This window comes from Leucoraja erinacea, chromosome 13, assembly GCF_028641065.1.
Source record: "Leucoraja erinacea ecotype New England chromosome 13, Leri_hhj_1, whole genome shotgun sequence".
In the NCBI taxonomy this organism is placed as follows: domain Eukaryota; kingdom Metazoa; phylum Chordata; class Chondrichthyes; order Rajiformes; family Rajidae; genus Leucoraja; species Leucoraja erinaceus.
In genome coordinates, this window is record NC_073389.1 from 53,163,365 (window position 1) to 53,188,939 (window position 25,575).

The window sequence follows — 25,575 nt, forward strand, 5'->3', positions numbered from 1 at the left end:
CGAAACGTAACATTATTCATATCTATTTGCTCAGCACACCGTTTCCTGATGCCTCTCCCCCTCCCCCCCTCCTCCACCCTCCGCAGGTACCACATGCACGGAATCAGCTTTTCCCACTTGAATGTTTCCATCGTCAGCGACCAAATGCGGGAGATAATGTTCGCGAAGGAAGGCGATTACGGCGATCAGTGGAACTACGGACAGTTCACGGTGAACGAAACATCAGCAGTCAGGGTCAGTCTCTGCCGGGGGTGTAACGCGAGGTTCTCTGCCCTGCTCCCCTTCACCTGAGTTTGACGCTCAATAACCTCCCGTTGGTAAACAGTCTTTGATATCGGCTGCCTTCTTGTGGCAGTGCCTCCTGTACATCCCTTCGATGGTAGGATAGTCAATACCTTTATTTTAGTTTAGTTTAGTTTAGAGATACAGCCCGGAAACAGGCCCTTCGGCCCACCAGGTCCGGGTCGACCAGCGATCCCCGCACATTAACACTATCCTACACTCACTAGGGACAATTTTTACATTTACCAAGCCAGTTAATCTGCAAACCCGTACGTCTTTGGAGTGCGGGAGGAAACCGAAGATCTTGCAGAAAACCTACGCAGGTCACGGGGAGAATGTACAGACACCGTACAGACAGCACGCATAGTCGGGATCGAACCCGGGTCTCCGGCGCTGCATTCGCTGTAAGGCAGCAACTCTACCGCTGCGCCACCGTGACCACCTGTGATGGACCGAACAATGGTCCACCACCCTCTGCAACCTTCGTCTTTCCTGGACCAATCGAGTTACTGTAAGAGGCCGTGATGTGACCACTCTGCCACACACCTGTAGATGTTTGTTTGAGTATTTAAGTCTCCCCAAAACTTCTGAGGAAGTTCATGTTGTATTGCAGGAAGCATGAGAGCCATTTCTAAATTTCTCCGGCCACTCCCTCTTATCCCCTCTCCCATCGGGCAAGAGGAACAGAAGTGTGAAAACGCACACCTCCAGATTCAGGGACAGTGTCTTACCAGCTGTTATCAGGCAACTGAACCATCCTATCATCAGCTGGAGTGTAGTCCAGACCTCCAATTTCTTGATTGGTACGGATGTCAGGGGTTATGGGGAGAAGGCAGGAGAATGGGGTTAGGAGGGAGAGATAGATCAGCCATTATTGAATGGCGGAGTAGACTTGATGGGCTGAATTCTGCTCCTATTCCTTATGACCTTATGACCACCCATCGACCTCACTGGAAAGCTTCTTCTTCTTGCGTATGGCGTACTCAGCCTAAAGTTGCAAGACAACTTGTTCTGTTTGATCTTCTGTTTGTGCACGCCAGGTTGATTGCATTCGTCGAAAAAAAGGGTGGACCAGGTGAAGGTTGCAATCTACCACCCCATTGGAAAGCTTTGAATTATATTCAATTGGACTATAATATTACATCTTTGCTCTAAATGTTGCATCCTTTATCTATCTTTGGCTTGTGGACGGCTTAATTGGAATCATAATGGCAGTTTCTATATCTTCTCAAAGTCCAACTTCGATAGCCATCCCCTCTCGGGTATGTGATGGAGCTGAGGTATACGCACTCACCGCACTCCCATGATGGCTAAAACTAATCCTCCAGACGTTTCGTCTTCATTAATTTGTTTTTATTGAAGTAATACAGAACAAAGAAATAACTCATAACTTTCCGTTCTCCATAGCTGTTCCAATCGTGGCATATAAATCATATTAGTGTCTTCTCATAAGAGTGTGGCGTCTCGTGTCTCGTGTGATCGTGAGATCATGTGATCGTAGGATTGCGAGATCGTGTGATCGTGAGATCTTATGATTGCAAGATCATGAGATCATGTGATCGTCAGATTGTGAGATCGTGTGAACGTGAGATCGTGTGATTGTGAGATCGTGTGATCGTGAGATTGCGAGATTGTGTGATCGTGAGATTGTGAGATTGTGAGATCGTGAGATTGCGAGATCGTTTGATCATGAAATTCGTGTGATCGTGAGATCGTGTGATCATGAGATCGTGTGATCGTGAGATTGTGTGATCGTGGTAAAAACTGTTAGCCTTCACCTCCCTCGAGACAAACTAAAACTCAAATCTATGAGTCTGCGCTTGTCTCCTCCACAACAGACACACCCCGCTATGTATCAAATCCCACCTACAAATGTACAGGCAGATAAAAACTGAAACAATATTAGACATGGCTGAAGCTTAATGGCTCCTACAGTAATCATGTATTATAGTTTATTGGGTAGCACTTAAACAAAACCTTTTCACTGTAGTACAGTACACATGACAAGAATAATAGACTAAACTGAACAACAAAGTCAAAGTCAATTTTATTCGTCACATGCACCCAAAGGTGCAGTGATATGAATTTACCAGCAGCGATACACTTGAAAAAGAACACACAATACACAATATAATTTAACACAAACATCCAGGCAACAAAGTTCAGTCAGTCCTCCTCCTTTGTTCATCTGTGGTCAGGGCCACAGGTCGCTGCTACGGACGGCCGGATGTACAGACTGCTCCACCACTCTCCATCAGACTGTACTATAGCGCCATCAAGTAATGGCTATCGGAGTTGGACTTTGAGAAGGTATAGAAGCTGCCAATGTGAATACAACTGCAATGTGTCGATGACCAGATCGTGTGATATGATCCTGCAAGTAAGAATGTCACCCTTCCGTTTTGGGACAAATGACAATAAAACACTCGAGACTCTCGTGACACAGCGTGGAAACAGGGCCCCTTGGTTCACAGAGACTGTGCCGACCAGCGATCACCCCGTGTACTATCACTATCCTACACGCTGGGGACAATTTACATTTTACATAAACCTGCACCTCTTCAGAGAGTGGGAGGTAACCGGAGCACCCGGAGAAAACCCACGTGGTCACGGGGAGAATGATCGATCTCCGTATAGACAGCACCCGCAGTCAGGATCGAACCCAGCTAAGGTAGCAACGCTACTGGTGCGCCACCATCATGGTGCTGTAAGGCAGCGGTAACTCTGCCACTGCGCCACCGTGCCTCCCCGACTCTTGACGATGTGTTTTTGGGCTGTTGACCACAGGATTAATAAATTAAATTATTTAATTTAAAGATTAATTAAACCCACAGGCTGTGTCGTGGGTTTGTTAATGAGTCTTTCTCTCTGCATGTCCGTCTCCCAGGTTGTCTTCGAAGCAGAGCGAGGTTACGGGACGATGAACGAGGTCGCACTGGACGATATCTCTCTGACGAACGGCGCTTGCGATGACAACGGATACGTCGAGCCGACAGCCAAGCCGAAGCCCACACCACCCCCTGCTGGAGCCAGTGAGTACCCGCATCGTACCAGATGGCGGCACGGCGGCACAGTTGCTGCCTCACAGCGCCAGAGACCCGGGTTCGATCCTGACTACCGGTGCTGTCTGTACGGAGTTTGCACGTTCTCCCCGTGACCTGCGTGGGTTTTAACCGGGTGCTCCGGTTTCCTCCCACACTCCAAAGACGTCCAGGTTTGTAGGTTAATTGGCTTGGTATAAATGTAAATTGTCCCGTGTGTGTGTAGGATTGTGTGAGTGCAGGGTGATGGCTGGTCAGCACGGACTCAGTGGGCTGAAGGGCCTGTTTCTGCGCTGTATCTCTAAACTAAACTAAACGAAACTAAACTAAACTGAACTGAACTGAACTGAGCTGAGCTGAACTGAGCTACAGAGACCAGAAAACATCTCAGTCTGATAAAAAGTAAATGAAATTTATTGCCGTAAATCAAGAATCCATTCGGCCCATCGTATACCAAGAAATGGGGCAGCAGACCTTCCTCCAAAACATGTTAGGTTCTCATGTAGAAAGATGGAACTGCAGATGCTGGTTTATACCAAAGATTGACACAAAGTGTTGGAGTAACGTTGCAGGTCAGGAAGCATCTCAACAGAAGAAAGGTTGGGTAATGATTCAGTTTGGGACCCCTCCCCGCCCCGACAATCATTCTGATGAACGGTCCCGACCTGAAATGTCACCTATCCCCGGAGAAATTCACGCGGTCACAGGGAGAACGTACAAACTCCGTACAGACAGCAACCGTAGTCGGGATCGAACCCGGGTCTCTGGCGCTGTGAGGCAGCAACTCTCCCGCTGCGTAACCGTGCCGCCCTAGTTCAGACTGAGAGTTAAGGGCCTGTCCCACGGTACGAGTTCATTCCAAGAGCTCTCCCGAGTTAAAAAAAAAAATCAAACTTGTGGTAAGCACGGAGAATGTACGTAGCGGGTACGTCGGAGCTCGGGGACGTCTCTTAGCGACTCGTAACGCTAACGGCAGGTACTCGGGAAAAGCGGTAAGCTCGTGAAGACTCGTGAAGATTTTTCAACATGTTGAAAAATGTCCACGAGAGCCCCGAGTACCTACGAGCGGCCATTACCGTAATTCTCCGAGTTCGAATCAGGGGAAACTCGGGAGAGTCTTGAATTAGCTCGTACAGTGGGACAGGCCCATAAGGGAATAGGGAAACTAGAGGTAGGAAAAGGTGCAGAACAAATCAGAGCTGACACCGATGACCAAGGAAAGGTGGAGCCCACAATGGTCCATTGTTGGCTGTGGAAGAGGTGACAACGAAGGGATACGAACAGTGAAACTAGCACGACGACCAGGGAGGGGGAGGAACAGAGAGAGGAAGGGGATGCAAGGGTTAATTGAAATTAGAGAAATCAATATTCATATATACAGCACCCGTGGTCAGGATCGAACCCAGGACTCTGGCGCTGTCAGGCAGCAACTCTGGGCATCACAGTTGCGGTCGCTGTTGTTTATATCTCTGTGTGTCGTGGTGCGAGCTGCCTTCAATAAACTGATCCCTCGTCCTACAGCTGACTGCGGAGGCCCGCTGGAACTGAGCGAACCAAACACCACCTTCAGTTCCGTCAATTATCCCAGCAACTATGTGAACAACGCATTCTGTAAGTCAGCCTTTTCTCCCCCGATCGGTCATGTTTTGGTATTTGCTCAGTGTTACAGGGATAGGATGTCACAAGTTACAGGAGTAGAATTAATTCCCCGGGATGGCGGGACTGTCATATGCTGAGAGAATGGAGCGGCTTGGCTTGTACACTCTGGAGTTTAGAAGGTAGACAAAATTGCTGGAGAAACTCAGCGGGTGCGGCAGCATCTATGGAGCGAAGGAAATAGGCAACGTTTCGGGCCGAAACCCTTCTTCAGACGTTTAGAAGGATGGAGTTCAGAAGGAGATCTTATAGGAACAGATAGGATTATTAAGGTTACACAAAAAAGCTGGAGAAACTCAGCGGGTGCAGCAGCATCTATGGAGCGAAGGAAATAGGCAACGTTTCGGGCCGAAACCCTTCTTCAGACTGATCGGGGGCGGGGGTGGGTGGGGACAAGAAAGGGAAAAGGAGGAGTAGCCAGAAGGCTGGGGGATGGGAGGAGACAGCAGGGGGGCTGAGGAAGGGGAGGAGACAGCAAGGACTAACAAAATTGGGAGAATTCGATGTTCATGCCCCCGGGGTGCAGACTCCCCAAACGGAATATGAGGTGCTGTTCCTCCAATTTCCGGTGCTGCTCGCTGTGGCCATGGAGGAGACCCAGGACAGAGAGGTCGGAGGCGGAGTGGGAGGGGGAGTTGAAGTGCTGAGCCACCGGGAGGTCAGCTTGGTTATTGCGGACCGAGCGGAGGTGTTCGGCGAAACGATCGCCCAACCTCCGCTTGGTCTCACCGATATAGATCTGCTGACATCTAGAGCAGCGGACGCAATAGATGAGGTTGGAAGAGATGCAGGTAAACCTCTGTCGCACCTGGAACGATTGCTTGGGTCCTTGAACGGAGTCGAGGGGGGAGGTAAAGGGTTAGGATTATTAAGGGTTTGGACACGCTAGAGGCAGGAAACATGTTCCCAATGTTGGGGGGAGTCCAGAACCAGTGGTCACAGATTAAGAATAAGGGGTCGGCCATTTAGAACGGAAGTGAGGAAAAACCTTTTCACACAGAGGGTTGTGAATCTCTGTGGCATTCTCTGCCTCAGAAGGCAGTGGAGGCCAATTCTCTGGATGCTTACAAGAGAGGGTTAGATAGAGCTCTTACAGATAGCGGGAGTCAGGGGATATGGGGAGAAGGCAGGAACGGGGTACTGATTGGGGATGATCAGTCACGATCACAGTGAATGGCGGTGCTGACTCGAGGGGCCATATGGCCGACTCCTGCACCTGTTGTCCATTGTCTGGAAGGAGACAAGTTTAAAGGAGATGTGCGGGGCATGTGTTTTACACAGAGGGTGGCGGGTGCCTGGAACACGTTGCCAGGGGTGGTGGTGGAGGTAGATACGAGAGGGGCATTTAAATAGGAACATGGATTATGCAGAGAATGGAGGGATATGGATCATTAGTCTAGCAGAGGTGATTTTATTTGATCCCAATGGCTGCCGTGAACCTCCATTTGTTGATTTAGGTCCATTGTCAAGGTACATGAAGCCAACAGTTGTGAACCTGGGTTTTAGGATGGACAGTGACTTTAAATTAGATCGCCAAATATGCGCGGTGGTTAAGTCCAGCTTCTTTCACCTAAGGAAGCTGGCGAAGGTGAAGCCCATTCTCGAGCGGCAGCATTTTGAGACAGTAATCCATGCCTTTATTACATCTAGGCTGGATTACTGTAACGCGCTCTATTTTGGTGTTGCTCGTTCTTCACTGGCTCGTCTCCAGTTGGTTCAGAATGCTGCTGCTCGCCTTTTAACAGGGACTCGAAAGAGGGAGCACATATCGCCAATTCTGGCCTCCCTACACTGGCTCCCGGTGCACTTTCGAGTTCATTTTAAGATACTGTTATTTGTTTTTAAATCTCTGAATGGGCTCGCCCCGCCTTACCTCTCTGAGCTGCTCCACCCATACACTCCTGCCCGGTCCCTCAGGTCAGCTGGTCAGCTGCTCCTGGAGGTACCGAGGTCTAGTCGGAGGCTCAGAGGGGATAGAGCCTTCTCTGTTGCTGCTCCGGCACTCTGGAACACCCTGCCGTTGCACATCAGACAGGCCCCCTCACTGTCCATCTTCAAATCCAGTGTTAAAACACATTTGTACTCCCTGGCTTTTGACCATGCCCGAGACTTTGCTTCTGTTTTTGGTGTTTTTGATGTTTCGTTATTTTACATGTCTTTTCCTACTATTTCTTTTGATTGTTATTTTTGGTGTGTATTAACTTTTTTGTCAATGATTAGTGAGGTACAGCACTTTGTTGCAGCTATGTTTGTTTTTAAAGTGCTCTATAAATAAAATTATTATTATTTATTATTATAACATTTAGTGCAAGGTAAAGCCAGCAAAGTCCAATCAAGGATAGTCGGAGGGTCACCAATGAGGTAGATAGTAGTTTAGGGCTGCTCTCTGGTTGTGGTAGGATAGTGCAGTTGCCTGATAACAGCTGGGATGTCCGCACATCATGTTCTGCAGAGACATTGTGCATAGGGTCGCCAACGTTCTCACTCCCAAATAAGGGACAAAAGGTCAAAATACGGGACAAATTCCCGACGGCAATTCATTGACCGACTCGGCCGTGTCTGGGTGAATGATGAGTTGGCCCGGGTGCTGGACTGCACACAAAGCCCAGCCGGTGGGCCAGCTGAGGAGTTTTGGCCCGGGCCGCGCGACGTCACTCGCAAAGTCCGGCGCCCCGTCCAACTCATGAACCGATGATCAGGAGAAGGAGGGGAGGTGGTGGTGTCGGCGGTAAGCGAAGGTCCGAAGGTCGGACAGCTGGCCGGGCTGCCGACCGACGGGGCCACGGGCGAGGCGCTGCTGCTGCACTCCACGGGCTGCACTACGTCGGGACGGGTGAGGCGGGGTGACCCGACAGTCCCCTCGACCCGAGTAGTAGCGGTCAAATACTGGACAAGGGCGGTCCCGTACGGGGCAAAACAATTTAGCCCAATATACGGGATGTCCCGGCTAATACGGGACAGTTGCTAACCCTAATTGTGGGCCGAATGGCCTGATCATGTGCTGTACCATTCTATGTTCTGTCATCATTTCAGGTACCTGGTATCTCATCGCAGAGAAGGGGGATAATATTCAGCTCCACTTTGAAGACTTCAACGTGGAAGATATTTACGATGTGGTGGAAGTCCGGGATGGAAGTGGAAATGACTCTCTCCTGATGGGTAAGAGGAATCCGACCCGGGAACCCTGGGAATCCAACTTTTACACCCAGAGAGTTGTGAATCTGTGGAATTCTCTGCCACAATAGACAATAATAATAATAATAATAATAATAAATTTTATTTAATGGGCGCCTTTCAGACATCTCAAGGACACCTTACATAGATAAATAGGAATAAAAACATATAATCAGAATAAAATAAGTAATAAAGACATCACAGAGACACAAATTAAAAACAAAATTCAATCCAAAAAGCGCGCCAGCGTCCACTCTCTCTTCACGGCAGCCATCTTGGACACAGACTTACAAAATTACATTAGACAAAAAAAATCATCCCCCCACAGTGGATAGTACTGTGGGGGAAGGCACAATGTCCAGCCCCACCCCAAGTTCACCCCAAAGTCAGGCCTATTGAGGCCACCGCAATTGCCTCTACGGAGGCCCGATGATCCTGGCCGTTCTCACCGGGTGGTCTTGCCCCGGCGTCGGGAGAGTCCTCTCGGCGGCTGGGCCACGTGGAACGGCCGCTTCCTGGTTGGGGACCGCGGCTGCCGAAGCCGACAAGGCCGCGCCGGTTTGGAGCTCCCAGGCTCCCGATGTTAAAGTCGGCGCCGCCTCTCCGCACTGCCGCCTCTCCGCACGCCGCCTCTCCGCTCCGCAGACCCGCAGCCCGTAGATGTTGCTCACGGCGGTCCAGCTCACCAGAGCTCCAGCGCGTCGCTCCAGCGCGGCGACCCAGGCAAGGCATCGCCCGCTCCACTCCGCTCCGCGATAGCGCTCCAGCGCTGTGCCGCCACCGAGGCCGAGGTGCTGGGCGGTCCCCGCCAGGAAACGGCGCTCCAAGCCCGCTGGTAGGCCACGAGGACGGGTCGACGGGCAGCCCGGAGAAAAAGCTGCCTCACCGACCAGGTAGGGACCTAGAAATAATGTTTACACCTACCCACCACATTAAAAAGTCCATATCCCCTACAAACAAAAAAAGAGGACTCACTAAAAACTATAAAAAAAACGAATTAAAATGGACGGCTGCTGGCTAGCAGCCGTTCACCAAGATGGCTCCTCCTCCTCCTGACAATAGACAATAGGTGCAGGAGTATGCCCTTCGAGCCAGCACCGCCATTCAATATGATTATGGCTGATCATCCACAATCAGTACCCCGTTCCTGCCTTCTCCCCATATCCTTTTTAAGAGCTCTATCTAACTCTCTCGTGAAAGCATCCAGAGAACTGGCCTCCACTGCCCTCTGAGGCAGCGAATTCCACAGATTCAAAATTCTCTGGATTAAAATGTTTTTCCTCATCTCTATTCTAAATGGCCTACCCCTTATTCTTAAACTGTGGCCAGTGGTGGACTGGGCAGGGTGTCATCTTGCCCGATGGCAAGTGGGCCCCTGATGAAGTGGGCCCCCTTTGTCTCCTGGCAACCAATATTTTTAGACCCAGTCCGCCACTGACTGTGGCCCCTGGTTCTGGACTCCCCCAACATCGGGAACATGTTTCCTGCCTCTAGCGTGTCCAAGCCCTTAATAATCTTATATGTTTCAATAACATGCCCTCTCATCCTTCTAAACGCCAGAGTATACAAGCCCAGTCGCTCCATTCTCTCAGCATATGACAGTGTTCTCCAGAGTTGCTGCCTCAACCACTGAGTTGCTCCAACACTTTGTGTCTTTTTTTGTAAACCAGCATCTGCGGTTCCTTGTTTCCACCTGAAACATGAATTTGTTTTCACTCTCTGCCAGTTCAGTCAGTTGTGTACCGAGGTACAGTGAAGAGCTTGTCGTTGCATGCTAACCAGTCAGCGGAAAGACAATACATGATTACAAATGAGCCATTTACAGTGTGTAGATACATGATAAGGGAGTTAACGTGAGAACCGCTGCCGAAGGAGTAGAGATTTAAGAGTGCGGAGCGATTGTAATATGTGACTGTGCAAATAATCGCCTGGGCTGGGCGCCATCTTGGAAGCTTTTACTTGGATGCCAGACTGATAATTTCCAGCATTTGATGTGTTTATTCCATATTTCATTTAGATGCACGATTTTATATTTCCAGTATCAGTGTATCGGTTCCCTCTGTAAACATGTCATAAGGAATAGGAGTAGATTTAGGCCATTCGGCCCATCAAGTCTACTCCGCCATTCATTAATGGCTAATGTATCTCTTCCTCATAACACCATTCTCCTGCCTTATATATTATATATATTAAAGCTTTATTTCAGACACAGGTCCATATACACATCAAACAGCACAAAGAATTACAAAGATACATTAAGAAATTGCATATCATATAGACAATAGACATAAGGTGTAGGAGTAGGCCATTTGGCCCTTCGAGCCAGCACCGCCATTCAATGTGATCATGTCTGATCATCCCCAATCTGTACCTCGTTCCTGCCTTCTTCCCCGTATCCCCTGACACCCGTACTAATCAAGAGTCTATCTATACTCTGAAGAAGGGTTTCGGCCTGAAACGTTGCCTATTTCCTTCGCTCCATAGATGCTGCTGCACCTGCTGAGTTTACCCAGCATTTTTGTGTACCAAGAATCTATCTATCCCTACCTTAAAAATATCCACTGACTTGGCCTCCAAAGCCGTCTGTGGCAAATAATTCCACAGATTCACCACCGTCTGACTCAAGAAATTCCTCCTCATCTCATTCCTAAAAGAACATCCTTTAATTCTGAGGCTATGACCTCTAGTCCTAGACTCTCCCACTAGTGGAAACATCCTCTCCACATCCACTCTGTCCAAGCCTTTCGTTAAAACGTTATGACGGGCGAATAAGCAAGCCACGCGTGGTGGAAAAAAAAGAGATCTGTATTAACACAGTAAAGATCTCAGCTTGCACGCGGATGGGGGAAGGTTAACCCGGGGTTCATTATATATACCAGGGCACACCCCGCAACCCCGTGACAACTCCCTACCTCCTGCCCCCGACTGCCGAGGGTTCGCACAGTATGTGGCCTAACCACCAGGTGGCGCCACAATGTTTCAATGAGGTGTCCCCTCATTCTTCTAAACTCCAGCCAGTACAGGCCCAGTGCCGACAAACGCTCATCATAGGTTAATCCACTCATTCCTGGGATCATTCTCGTAAACCTTCTCTGGACCACCCCCCCCCCCAGAGCCTGCACATCCTTCCTCAGAATTGATCACAGTATTCCAAATGCGGCCTTACCAGTTTCTTACCAGTACATCCAAGGATGTACACTCCATTGAGGATAAATGGGGATCCTGTGGATAGGGTGAACTGTTTTAAATATCTGGGAGTCCACATCTCCGAGGATATGACATGGGCATCACACGCCTCAGCACTCGTGAGTAAGGCAAGGCAGCGCCTTTACCACCTCAGGCAATTGAGGAAATTCAGAATGTCTCCGAGGATCCTCCAGTGCTTCTACACAGCGGCGGTGGAAAGCATCTTGTCCGGGAACATTACCATCTGGTTTGGGAATTGCTCTGCCAAGGACAAGAAGGCTCTGCAGAGAGTAGTGCGTTCGGCCGAATGCACTATGGGAACTTCACTCGCCCCCCTGCAGGAACTATACAACAGGAGGTGTAACTCCAGAGCAAATAAAATCATGGGAGACCCCTTCCACCCCTGCAACGGACTGTTCCAGCTGCTACGGTCAGGCAAACGCCTCCGTTGCCATGCGGTGAGAACGGAGAGGTTGAGAAGGAGTTTCTTCCCAGAGGCAATTCGGACTGTAAATGCCTATCTCACCAGGGACTAACTCTACTGAACGTTTTTCCTTCCATTATTTATTATGTAAAAGAATATGTGTGTTATGATTGTGTTTATAATTTGTTTGGTTGTTTTGTTGTTTGTCTTTTGCACAAAAGTCCGCGAGCATTGCCACTTTAATTTCACTGCATATCTCGCATGTGTATGTGACAAATAAACTTGACTTGACTTGACTTGACATAAGCCTCAGCATTAGATCCCTGTTTTTGTACTCGAGCCCAGTGATTCCCAACCTGGGGCCATGGCAAATTTCGGGGGGGGGGGCCACAGAAATATTTTGGGATTTAAGGGGCCACAGGTTCAATGAAGGGGGCCACAGAGCTATCGCCCTGTTGCCTCCTAAATTTCAATTCTAATAAATTTAAATCTATGTAGTTTAAATATTTTTGATGTTTGTGGAATAGATTAAATGGGAATATGTGTGCAATTAATAGACTGATATTTGTATGGAAGGTATTATAATATTGAAGTACTTTTTTTCCCACTAATAATTTCAGGGGAGGGCACAGAAAAATGAAAAGATCACATGAGGGCCATGAGCTAAAAAAAGGTTGGGAACCACTGCTCTAGCCGTCTTGAAATAAATGCTGCCGTTGTGTGTGCCTTCTTCACTAGTGATTCGACTCGCAGATTAACCTGTTGGCCAGCAGATGGCTCTTCAACATAAGAATCAGAAGTCAGACACAAAATCACAGCGGGTCGGGCAGCATCTCTGGTGAAAAGGAATAGGTGATGTTTCGGGTCGAGACCCTTCTTCAGACAGAGAGTCAGGGGGAAAGGGGAATGAGAGAAACAAGAAACAAGGGTATTTTTCACAGTGGTGATGCCCAGATTCCTGGTTAGCACGGCTGTCAGGGGGCTATGGGGAGAAGGCAGGAGAATGGGGTTAGGAGGGAGAGATAGGTCAGCCACCATTGAAAGGCGGAGTAGATTTGCAGGGCCGAATGGCCTAATGCTGTTCCTAAGACTATGAACATGATCCAATGAGAAGGCACTGTTGGTAAAAGCTAAAATTGATATTTTTTGTCCATTCATAGAAACATAGACATAGAAACATAGAAATTAGGTGCAGGAGTAGGCCATTCGGCCCTTCGAGCCTGCACTGCCGTTCAATATGATCATGGCTGATCATCCAACTCAGTATCCCGTACCTGCCTTCTCTCCATACCCTCTGATCCCCTTGGCCACAAGGGCCACATCTAACTCATCCTAACTAATCTTTCTCTGGCATTCATCACAGCTGTGTTAACGGGCCGGGGGCCATTTGACGACTTCTACTCCACCAGGAATGGGATGACAGTCCTTTTCACCTCAGACAAGATGGGAACCAGGAGAGGATTCCAGGCGAATTTCACCGCAGGATATCACTTGGGACAACCAGGTAAACGATTCCTACCTCGTAAGCCCGCGTCACTAGGAACAACACGGAGCGGCACGGTGGCGCAGCGGTAGAGTTGCTGCCTCACAGCGGCAGAGACCCGGGTTCGATCCTGACAACGGATGCCGTCTGTACGGAGTTTTTAACTTTCTCCCTGCGACCTGCGTGGGTTTTCTCTGGCAGCTCCGGTTTTTCCCACCCTCCAAAGACGTACAGGTTTGTAGGCTAATTGGCTTTGATAAAATTGGGCCATTCGGCCCATCAAGTGTACTCCGCCATTCAAACATGGCTGATCCACCTCTCCCTCCTAACCGCCTTCTCCTGCCTTCTCCCCATAACCCCTGACTCCCGTACTAATCAAGAATCTATCTATCTCTGCCTTTAAAATACCCATTGACTTGGCCTCCACAGCCTTCTGTGGCAATGAATTCCACAGTTTCACCGCCCTCTGACTAAAGAAATTCCTCCTCAATTTTCTAAAAGGAATGTTTTCTTTAATTCTGAGGCTGTGACCTCTAGTCCTAGACTCTCTCACTAGTGGAAACATCCCACTCTATCCAAGCCATTCACTATTTGGTACGTTTCAATAAGGATCCCTCTCATCCTTCTAAACTCCAGCGAGTACAGGCCTGTCAAACGCTCATCATATGTCAACCCACTGACTCCTGGGATCATTCTTGTAAACATCTTCTGGACCCTCTCCAGGGCCACCAAATCGTTCCTCAGATATGGGGCCCAAAATTGCTCACAGTACTCCAAATGCGGCCTGACCAGTTCCTTATAGAGCCTCAGAATTACATCCCTGTCTAGCCCTGTTGAAATAAATTCTAGTATTGCAGCTGCTTTCTTTACTACTGGTTCGACTTGCAGATTAGCTCTTTGGGAATCCTGCACCAGCACTTCCAAGTCCCTTTGCACCATAGATAGGGCTCTTAGAGATAGCGGTGTCAGGGGATATGGTGAGAAGGCAGGAACGGGGTACGGAATGTGGATGATCAGCCATGATCACAGTGAATGGCAGTGCTGGCTCAAGGCCGAATGGCCTACTCCTGCACTTAAGGGGTTGGACAGGCTAGATGCAGGAAGATTGTTCCCGAAGTAGGGGAAGTCCAGGACAAGGGGTCACAGTTTAAGGATAAAGGGGAAATCCTTTAGGACCGAGATGAGAAAACATTTTTCACACATAAGGTAGTTGAGGCCAGTTCATTGGCTATATTTAAGAGGGAGTTAGATGTGTCCCTTGTGGCTAAAGAGATCAGGGGGTACGGAGAGAAGGCAGGTACAGGATTCTGAGTTGGATGATCAGCCATGATCATATTGAATGGCGGTGCAGGCTCGAATGGTTGACGTTTTTCGTTTCCCTCTTCCCTTGACTCTCAGTCTGAAGAAGGGTCTTGACCCGAAACGTCACCCATCCTTTTTCTCCAGAGATGCCGCCTTGCCCGCTGTGTTACTCCAGCACTTTGTGTCTGTCTTTGGTATAAACCCGCATCTGCAGTTCTTTGCATCTACAGTTTTCCACAGATGCTGCCTGACCCACTGAGTTTTCTGTCTATCTCCTGGATAAATCCGTCTATCTCTACTCATTTACCCTATCAATTCACGGCGGTCACGGTGGCGCAGCGGTAGAGTTGCTGCCTTACAGCGAATGTAGCGCTGGCGACCTGGGCTTGATCCCGACTACTGGTGCAGCCTGTACGGAGTTGGTACATTCTCCCCGTGACCTGCGTGGGTTTTCTCCGAGATCTTCGGTTTCCTCCCACACTCCAAAGACGTGTGGGGTTTGTAGGTTAATTGGTTTGTTATAAATGTAAAAACTGTCCCTAGTGGGTGTAGGATAATGTTAGTGTGCGGGGATCGCTGGTCGGCGCGGACCCGGTGGGCTGAAGGGCCTGTTTCCGCACTGTATAACCATATAATATAACCATATAACAATTACAGCACGGAAACAGGCCATCTCGACCCTTCTAGTCCGTGCCGAACACGTATTCTCTTCTAGTCCCATATACCTGCGCTCAGACCATAACCTTCCATTCCTTTCTCATCAATATAACTATCCAATTTATTTTTAAATGATAAAAACGAACCTGCCTCTACCACCTTCACTGGAAGCTCATTCCACACAGCCACCACTCTCTGAGTAAAGAAGTTCCCCCTCATGTTACCCCTAAACTTCTGTCCCTTAATTCTCAAGTCATGTCCCCTTGTTTGCATCTTCCCTCCTCTCAGTGGGAAAAGCTTATCCACGTCAACTCTGTCTATCCCTCTCATCATTTTAAATACCTCTATCAAGTCCCCCCTTAACCTTCTGCGCTCCAAAGAATAAAGCCCTAACTTGTTCAACCTTTCTCTGTAACTTAGTTGCTGAAACCCAGGCAACATTCTAGTAAATCTCCTCTGTACTCTCTCTATTTTGTTGACATCCTTCCTATAATTAGGCGACCAAAATTGTACCCCATACTCCAGAATTGGCCTCACCAATGCCTTGTACAATTTTAACGTTACATCCCAACTCTCTAAACTAAACTAAACTAAATATCCCCTCATGATCTTGTACACTCTTCATCCGCCTAATGTTCCCTCATTTGATATATCTTCTTTGTCTCTGTAGCTCCATGTTCACCTACTGAATACCAGTGTGGAAATGGCCAATGTGTCTCCATGACAAAACTCTGCGATGGTCAGCTCGACTGTGAAGATGGCTCTGATGAGGGGGACAACTGCGGTAAGATGCTCCAGTCTCCGCCACCCTCACACCCCCCCCCCGAGTACCACATCATAAAAGCAGGAAGGCACACTAACGCAGCTGATGGAACCACTGCCTCACAGCGCCAGGGACCTGCCTTCCTTTTTTTTTATATATAATATTTTTATTAGAAGCAAACATATTATAGTAAAGAATAGTTACATATTATAGTAAAAACACTTTTCATATACATCAATCATGCATTATTAAAATTTTCAATTTTCGATTAATTCTGCTTCTAGTGTTTTTTTATATGGATGGAAAGAGAGAGAAAGAGAAAAAAATTACAAATATCAAAAAAGAGAAAATGCGGAATGAATTACTTATCATTGGAGATATGTTCGTAGATTATAAAGTATAACTTTTCATCTAATCCTGAGTTCAAGCTTCAGTTGGGTTTTCGTGCTGGGCCAATCTATCCCTTCAAATAATTAATGAATGGAGACCATATTTTAACAAAAAGTTCTTGTTTGTCCATTAAGACAAGTCTAATTCTTTCTAGATGTAGGGTCTCCGACATTTCCACAATCCACATTTTAATTGTGGGGGTTATAGGGTCTTTCCAAAATTTTAATATTGATTTTTTCCCAGTTATTATACTGTAGTCGAGGAAGTTTCTTTGGCTTGTTGTGAGTGTGAAACTTTGTTCTGATATTCCAAGTATTATTAATTTTGAGTCAGGATCCAATTTAGTATTAACAACTTCAGAAATTATTCCAAAAATATCAGTCCAGAAATTTTTAATTTGTGTACAATTTGCAAAAGTATGTGTTAAAATTGGCCTCTAGATGCAGACATTTATCACAAATAGGAGAAATATGTGGGAAGATTCTGTTTAATTTTATTTTGGAGTAATGTAATCTGTGTAAGACTTTAAATAGTATTAAAGCATGTCTGGCATTTAACGAGTATTGATGTATATATTGTAGACTTTCATCCCAAATTCGTTATAGATTGACCTAATTCATTTTCCCATGTGTATCTATACAGTTCCATCGATGGTACCTCATTGTTTAAGAGGGTGTTATAACTATGTTATTAATTTTTCAGTGTTAGGATGCTTATTCAAACATTCATCAAGAATTTCTGGTTTCCTAGTCCTATAGACTTGTGTATTAGATTTAACATAATCTCTAATTTGTAGATATCTGAAGAAATTATTTGAGTGCAGCCCATAAATATGTTGTAACTTGAAATAAAAGAAAAATGCCTTTCCTATAAAGATGCCCTATCTTTTTAATTCCGTAATTTTTCCATTGTGTGAAACCTTTATCCAATATGGATGGTTTGAATAAAGGATTGTTTACAATGGGAAGACAGGGACCCGCCTTCTAACCTGACATTGGATGCTGTCCGTGTGGAGTTTGCACGTTCTCCCTGTGACTGCGTGGCTTTTGTCCGGGTGCTCCGGTTTCCGCGCTGTATACCTAAAGTTGAAAGTAAAGTCTTAAGTTTGGAGGGACATGGGCCAAATGCGGGCAAACTGAGTTAAATCTGGTTTCCTCCCACACTCCAAAGATGTGCAGGTTTGTAGGTTAATTGGCTTTGGTAATTCAGAGGTTGTAAAAATGTCCCTAGTGTGTGGGATAGTGCTAGTGTACAGGGCGATCGGTGGTGATCAAATAGGTTTCTAGTTTACACCCCAGCGGTATGAACATTGACTTTTCTAACTTCAAGTAACCCTTGTTTTCCCTCTCTCTCCATCCCTCCACCTTCCCAGTTCTCCCACCATTCTAACTGTCTCCGACTACATTTTATCTCTGTTTGCTTTGATGTCACCTTGTCCCAGCTAACAATGATCTTTTAGAGATACAGCTCTGAAACAGGCCCTTCGGCCCACCGGGTCCGTGCTGTCCTGCGATCCCCGCACATTAACACTATCCTACACCCACTAGGGACAATTTTTTACATTTACCAAGCCAATTAACCTACAAACCTGCACGTCTTTGGAGTGTGGGAGCAAACCGAAGATCTCGGAGAAAACCCACGCGGGTCACGGGGAGAACGTACAAACTCCGTGCAGACAGCACCCGTAGTCGGTATCGAACCCAGGTCACCGACGCTGCATTCGCTGTAAGGCAGCAACTCTACCGCTGCGCCACCGTGACTTCCCATTCTATTCAACCGATCTATTCTACATTTTCCTTGATCTCCATCCCCCTTTGTCCTGTTTTCACACTTTACACTTCCTTATCTATGTACCTCCCTCTCCCTTGACATCAGTCTGAAGAAGGGTCTCGACCCGAAACGTCGCCCCTTCCTTCTCTCCAGAGATGCTGCCTGTCCCGTTGAGTTACTCCAGCATTTTGTGTCAATCTTAGGTTTGTGTGTTAACTGGCCCTCTGTGAAGTGTGGAGGGAGTGGCTGAGACAGTGTAGATGGGACGTGTTGGTCAGTGTGGGCAAGCTGGTCCCAAGTTGGGTTTCCACGTTGTGTATGACTCCACGACTCGAAATGTTAGAGGTGAATCTAAAAAAGAGCTACGCTCATTCCTTCGATGCAGAGATGGTGCGTGCACTTTGTGTCTATCTTTGGTGTAAACCAGCAGCTGCAGTTCCTTCCTACACAAAAAGTTACACTTCCTTATGTTTGAACATCTCATGCGTATTTTTAAAACAATTACCCAACTCTTCAGTTTCACAAGTCTTTTAGTTACACAACTTTTAATTTTGCAACTTTCAAGTTCCCCTTGCTTGTATTCAGATATCACCCACACTTGTGACCAGGGTTTGTGAGTTCCATATCATGGTTATTTCACTGATTGGAAACCCCTTGACCCCAATCACTGCTACCCTGGTCTCAACTTCTCCGCGGACCGTCACCTTGTCGTGGCGGAGAAGCTCGTGTGGCCCTGAGAACCTGAGAGCGATGCCGTCTGGAGCTGTGCTCCTGGTAGGGCCACCCATGGCGGTAAGGTCAAGAGGGAGGTCTCTGACAAAGAGCAATCCAACCAAGACCTCAACGGTGGAACAGGCGGAAGACAATGGCTGACCTTAGTGGCCATCCTGGGAATTAACCTTGTAAACCTACGCTGCACTCCCTCAATAGTAAGAATGTCCTTCCTCAAATTAGGTTGCCACTCAGGTTCCTATCAAGAGACCCCCCCCCCCCCCCCCCTTCCTAATATATGACGTTATTTGACGGGTCCAATTTCTTGTTGCCTACTGCAGTGCGACTGTTTAACGGAACACAAAACAGTGACGGGGTGGTGCAGTTCAAGATGAATAACGAATGGTGCTCCACATGCACAGATCATTGGTCAGATGCATTGTCAGACCGCGTCTGCCACCTGTTAGGTTACAGGTAAGTCATGTCTCCTCTTCATTAACACCTGTGTTTTGCTGGTAGATACAAATGCTGGAGGAACTCAGCGGGTGAGGCAGCATCTATGGAGCGAAGGAATAGGTGACGTTTCGGGTCGAGACCCTTCTTCAGACTGATGTGGGGGTGGGGTTTGGGGCGGGTAGAAGAAAGGAAGAGGCGGAGACAGTGGGCAGTGGGGGAGCTGGGAAGGGGAGGGGAAGGAAGGAGAAAGCAGGGACTACCTGAAATTGGAGAAGCCAATGTTCATACCAGTGGGGTGTAAACTACCCAAGTAAAATATGAGGTGCTGCTCCCCCAATTTGCGGTGGGACTCACTCTGGCCATGGAGGAGGCCCAGGACAGAAAGGTCGGATTGGGAATGGGAGGGGGAGTTGAAGTGCTGAGCCACCGGGAGATCAGGTTGGTTATTGCGAACCGAGCGGAGGTGTTGGGTGAAGCGATCGCCAAGCCTGCGCTTGGTCTCACCGATGTAGAGACCGATTTTAGACATCTTCCTATACGAAAACAAAAGCCTCCTCTAAACAACTCCTTTAGACCTAGTGGCACGATAGCGCAGCGGTAGAGACGCTGCCTTTGCAGCGCCAGAGACCCAGGTTTGATACTGACTCCGGGTGCTGTCTGTATGGAGTTTGTACGTTCTCCCCGTGACCTGCGTGGGTTTTCCCCAGATGCTCTGGTTTCCTCCCACACTCCAGAGACGTACAGGGTTAATTGGCTTTGGTAAAAATTATAAATTGGTGTGTGTAGGACAGTGGGTACTGATTGTGGATGATCAGCCATGATCACATTGAATGGCGGTGCTGGCTCGAAGGGGCGAATGGCCTACTCCTGCACCTATTTTCTATGTATCTATGTATCTGTGTAACACAATAGTGACCCGGGTTCGATCCTGACCTCACCGACTGTCAGTGTGGAGTTTGCATGCTCGCCCCAATCAACATATTAACAATGCTCCATAGCCTTTTATCATAGTATTTTAACACAGAGGGTGGTAACTGTATGGATGGAGTTGCCATATGAAAAGGTTGAGATACATTAACAACATTTAACTCCTGCATGCCAACCCCCCCCCTCCTCCCCCCCCTCCCCTCTCTCCCCTCCTCTCTCCCCCTCCCTCCCCCTCCTCCACCTCTTCCCCCCCCCCTCCCTCTCCCCCTCCCTCTCCTCCTCTCCCTCTCCCCATCCCCCTCTGCCTCCCCCTGCCCCTCTCCTGCCTCTTCCCTCCCCCCCTCCCCTTCTCCCCCCCCCTCTCTCCCTCCCCTCCCCCTCTCCCTCCCCCCCCCTTCCCCTTCCCCCTCTGCCTCACCCTGCCCCTCTCCCGCCTCTTCCTCCTCCCCTTCCCTCCCCTCTCCCCCCCCCCCCCCACCACCCCCTAGTTGTCCCAGTTCCACTGTTTGCATCCTTGTATCCCCCTCATTAGCTCACCTTCCCCAGCCAACACGGGGCCCTGTTGGGTTCCACCCTTCCTTGGCCATCTGTTGCCTACCTTGATTTGTTCTGGCCTTTTCTCACCTCCCCCCCCTCTCCCCCCCCACCCTCCCCTCCACTACTTTCAGTCTGAAGAAAGGTTCCGACCCGTAACGTCACCGATTATCTTTCCCCAGAGATGCTGCCTGACCCGCTTAGTTACTCCAGTATTTTTTGTGTCCAACAACACTTAATAGACATTTGCAAAATTGAATAGACATAGAAACATAGAAAGTAGGTGCAGGAGTAGGCCATTCGACCCTTTGAGTCCAAAATGATCATCCAAAATCAGTACCCTGTTCCTGTTTTCTCCCCATATCCCTTGATTCCATTAGCCCTAAGAGCTAAATCTAACTCTCTCCTGAAAACATCCAGTGAATTGGCCTCCGCTGCCTTCTGTGGCAGAGAATTCCACAGATTCACAACTCTCTGGGTGAAAAGGTTTTTCCTCATCTCAGTCCTAAATGGCCTACCCTTTAATCTTAAGGAAAGGTTGAGAGGGATATGGGTCAGGGATAAGCAAATGGGACTAGTTCTGATGGGGCATCTTGGTTAGCATGGATGATTTGTGCCGAAGGGCCTGTTTGAATGCTGTTTGAATCTATGACTCTTAAAGAAATATGAAGCGTACATTTGTTCTTCACCTTGATAGGAACAACAACAAAACGACAACATCTCCTGCTTTGGGCTACGAGCCCTTTGTACAAATGAATAAAAGCACAAGTGGAGCGGTGGAACTTATACCAAGGTATTGAAAAACATTTTTAATATATCATATTTATTGTACATTTCTAATTGTCTGTGAAAAGTGATGGTGAACCTGTGGGGAAAATGTGTGGACCTCATTGAAACGTTCCGAATATTGAAAGGCCTGGATAGAGCGGATGTGGAGAGGATGTTTCCACTGGTGGGAGAGTCCAGGACTAGAGGTCACAGCCTTAGAATTGAAGGACGTTCCTTTAAGAAGGAGATGAGGAGGAATTTCTTTGGTCAGAAGATCATGACTGGATAGACTTGGTTTATACTCTCTAGAATTTAGGAGATTGAGAGGGGATCTTATAGAAACTTACAAAATTCTTAAGGGGTTGGACAGGCTAGATGCAGGAAGATTGTTCCCAATGTTAGGGAAGTCCAGGACAAGGGGTCACAGCTTAAGGATAAGGGGGAAATCCTTAAAAACCGAGATGAGAAGAACTTTTTTCACACAGAGAGTGGTGAATCTCTGGAACTCTCTGCCACAGAGGGTAGTTGAGGCCAGTTCATTGGCTATATTTAAGAGGGAGTTAGATGTGGCCCTTGTGGCTAAGGGGATCAGGGGGTATGGAGAGAAGGCAGGTACGGGATACTGAGTTGGATGATCAGCCATGATCATATTGAATGGCGGTGCAGGCTCGAAGGGCCGAATGGCCTACTCCTGCACCTAATTTCTATGTTTCCATGTCTATGTTTCTATGAATCTGTGGGATTCTTTGCCCAATGGAGACCCAGTCAATGGATGTTTTTAAGGCAGAGATAGATAGGTTCTTGATTAGTATGGGTGTCGGGGGTTATGGGGAGAAGGCAGGAGAATGGGGTTAGGAGGGAGAGATAGATCAGCCATCTTCTTGTGTATGGTGTGCACAGCCTAAAGTTGTAGGACAACTTGTTCTATTTGATTGTCCACGCCAGATTGATTGCATTCGTTGAAACAGGGCGGACCACGTGAAGGTTGTAATCTCCCAACCTAGATCAGCCATGATTGAATGACAGAGTAGACTTGATGGGCCGAATGGCCAAAATTCTGATCCTGGAACCTATTCAACATATAAACAAGGCTCAACCAATCAAGGGCGGCACATTGGTGCAGCTGGTAGAGCTGCTGCTTCACAGCGCCAGAGTTCCCGGTTCAATCCTGACCTCGGGTGCTGTGTGTGTGGAGTTTGCACGTTCTCCCTGTAGCTGTGTGTGCTTCCTTCAGTTCAGACTTTACAGGTACAGCGCAGAAACAGGCCCTTCGGCCCACCAAGTCCAAGCCAACCCTGTATCCTACACTCTAGGGACAATTTACAATTTTTACAGAAGCCAATTAACATACAAACCTGCACGTCTTTGGAGTGTGGGAGGAAACCGGAGCACCTGGAGAAAACCCATGCAGGTCACGGGGAAAACTCCGTACAGACAGCACCTGTACTCAGGATCGAACCAGGATCTCTGGTGCTGTAATGTCCCTGTCCCACTTAGGAAACCTGAACGGAAACCTCTGGAGACTTTGCGCCCCACCCAAGGTTTCCGTGCGGTTCCCGGAGGTTTTTGTCAGTCTCCCCACCTGCTTCCACTACCTGCAACCTCCGGCAACCACCTGCAACCTGCAGACGGAACCGCACGGAAACTTTGGGTGGGGCGCAAAGTCTCCAGAGGTTTCCGTTCAGGATTCCTAAGTGGGACAGGGGCATCAGGCAGGAACTCCACCAATGCGTCCCCATTCCACCCCAAATCCCGAAGACATGCATGTTTGTAGGTTAATTAGTCCCTGTGCAAATTACCCCTAGTGTGTACTGTAGGGACTCGATGAGAAAGTGGATCTTGTGTGAAGGGGTAGGCATGGACTCGGTGGGCCGAAGGGCCAGTTTCCATGCATGATGCTGAGTGAAGAGCTGATATATGCCTTAAACTATCTTCCTTTTTGGTTGAACACAAACTCAAAACTGATGGTAGGGCTGGGTGAGCGGGCGTGCGGAATGGTAGTTGCATATATCTTCTTTTTCGCTTTTTCACTTTTTCCAGTTCTGTTTTTTTTTCCCTTGCTTGTTTTTCCCTCTTTTCTTCTTTCTTTCCTTTTTCTCCTTTTTTTTTCTTTCCTATCTAGTTAATAGTTTATAAAATGTTAAAACTGTGAAGCTGTTCGAAAATTGTATCTGATATGTCGATCATTTTTTTTTGTACAATTGCTTCTAACAAAAAAAAAAAACGTTCTTCCTTTTTTATCCTTTCAATGGATGTGGGCTAACATTGATCACCCCTAATTTTCTTGGCATTAATCTTACGGTGGTCTTTGGGAACAAACAGCATTTCTGTCATTTGACCCAGCATTGGTCCTTCTGTCTAAGTATGGTGATTCCTTGCTTGTAGGAAGCACATGGGATTTATTGGCATAATCCAGTTAATTCATAGTCACCAATATTGATCGCGGCTTTTTATCCAAGTTAATTAATTGATTGGACTTAAATTCCCCTAAGCCTGCAAAGGATGCATTAAGTGATTAAGTCTCTTTGTCTTCCAGTGGGAACTGCTCTGCCGATGCAGTTGTTCATCAGAAGTGCAACAGGAAATGTAAGTAAAATTGTCCAATAGACAGTTTAGTTTGATTGAGAGATACAGCGCGTAAACAGGCCATTCTGCCCACTGAGCCCGCGCCGACCAACGATCCCCGCACACTAAAGGGCCTGTCCCACTTGGCGATTATTTTCGGCGATTGCCGGCGTCTTATCAGTGTCGCCAAAAGATTTCGAACATTTCAAAATCCAAACTTTCGAAAAAATGTCGCGACACTTGAAAAAAACACCGCGCGTTAATACGTCGTCACGCCGCGTCACGCCTCGATTTTTTTGGTGACCTGATACGTCAGTAAATGATGCCGGCAGGAAAAAAATCGCCGAGTGGGACAGGCCCTTAACACTATCCTACACACACGAGGGACAATTTAACATTTTTACCGAAGCCAATTAGCATACAACCCTGCACGTCTTTGGAGTGCGGGAGGAATCCAGAGCTTCCGGAGAAAACCCACGCAGGTCACGGGGAGAACCTACAAACTCCGTATAGACAGCACCCGTAGTCAGGATGGAACCCGGGTCTCTAGCGCTGTGAGGCAGCAACTCTACCGCTGAGCCACTGTGCCGCATTTAGATTGTGGCTCAATCCTCATATTGTGCTGGTCTTGGGTGGTCTTGAGTGGTCTTGGGTTGTAGAGAAATAGAGATTTTTTTGTGAGAGTCTCAGCCTCAACCACCCACTCACAAAGTGTGTTCCAGATACCAAATACTCTCTAGGTCATAATCCTAGTCATAGAAACATAGAAACATAGAAACATAGAAAATAGGTGCAGTAGGCCATTCGGCCCTTCGAGCCTGCACCACCATTCAATATGATCATGGCTGATCATCCAACTCAGTATCCTGTACCTGCCTTCTCTCCATACCCCCTGATCCCTTTAGCCACAAGGGCCACATCTAACTCCCTCTTAATATAGCCAATGAACTAGCCTCAACTACCTTCTGCGGGAGAGAATTCCACAGATTTACCACTCTCTGTGTGAAAAAAGTTTTCCTCATCTCGGTCCTAAAAGATTTCCCCTTTATCCTTAAACTGTGACCCCTTGTTCTGGACTTCCCCAACATCGGGAACAATCTTCCTGCATCTAGCCTGTCCAACCCCTTAAGAATTTTGTACGTTTCTATAAGATCCCCCTTCAATCTTCTAAATTCTAGTGAGTACAAACCGAGTCTATCCAGTCTTTCTTCATATGAAAGTCCAGAAACCACACCTGGAGTATAGTGTGGAAACAGGACCATGACCATGGTGTCCCACCTACACTAGTCCCACCTGCCTGTGTTTGGCCAATATCCCTCTGAACCTGTCCGATCCATGTACCTGTAGAGAATGTGTTCCTCAGCCCAACTCATCATTCTGCCCCGCACCTTAAACCTCTGCTGCCGATTTTGCAAGTTAATCGGCTTTGGTAAAAATTGTCAAACTTGCCCCAGTGTGTGGGGCAGTGTTAATGCGCGGGTGATCG

The 25,575-nt window shown here is 47.7% G+C and overlaps 1 protein-coding gene across 1 annotated transcript in view; it reads left to right on the forward strand.

Annotated features, from left to right (window-relative positions):
• The window catches only part of tmprss15 (transmembrane serine protease 15), a 53,289-nt gene that overhangs the window by 15,212 nt on the left and 12,502 nt on the right, over positions 1 to 25,575 (forward strand). The window contains exons 8-16 of the mRNA XM_055644224.1: positions 87 to 234; positions 3,170 to 3,314; positions 4,845 to 4,934; positions 8,013 to 8,212; positions 13,102 to 13,267; positions 15,876 to 15,989; positions 19,181 to 19,313; positions 21,454 to 21,549; positions 24,061 to 24,110. Of these exons, the coding sequence (XP_055500199.1) occupies positions 87 to 234; positions 3,170 to 3,314; positions 4,845 to 4,934; positions 8,013 to 8,212; positions 13,102 to 13,267; positions 15,876 to 15,989; positions 19,181 to 19,313; positions 21,454 to 21,549; positions 24,061 to 24,110 (1,142 nt within the window). The remainder of the gene's footprint in view (positions 1 to 86; positions 235 to 3,169; positions 3,315 to 4,844; positions 4,935 to 8,012; positions 8,213 to 13,101; positions 13,268 to 15,875; positions 15,990 to 19,180; positions 19,314 to 21,453; positions 21,550 to 24,060; positions 24,111 to 25,575) is intronic.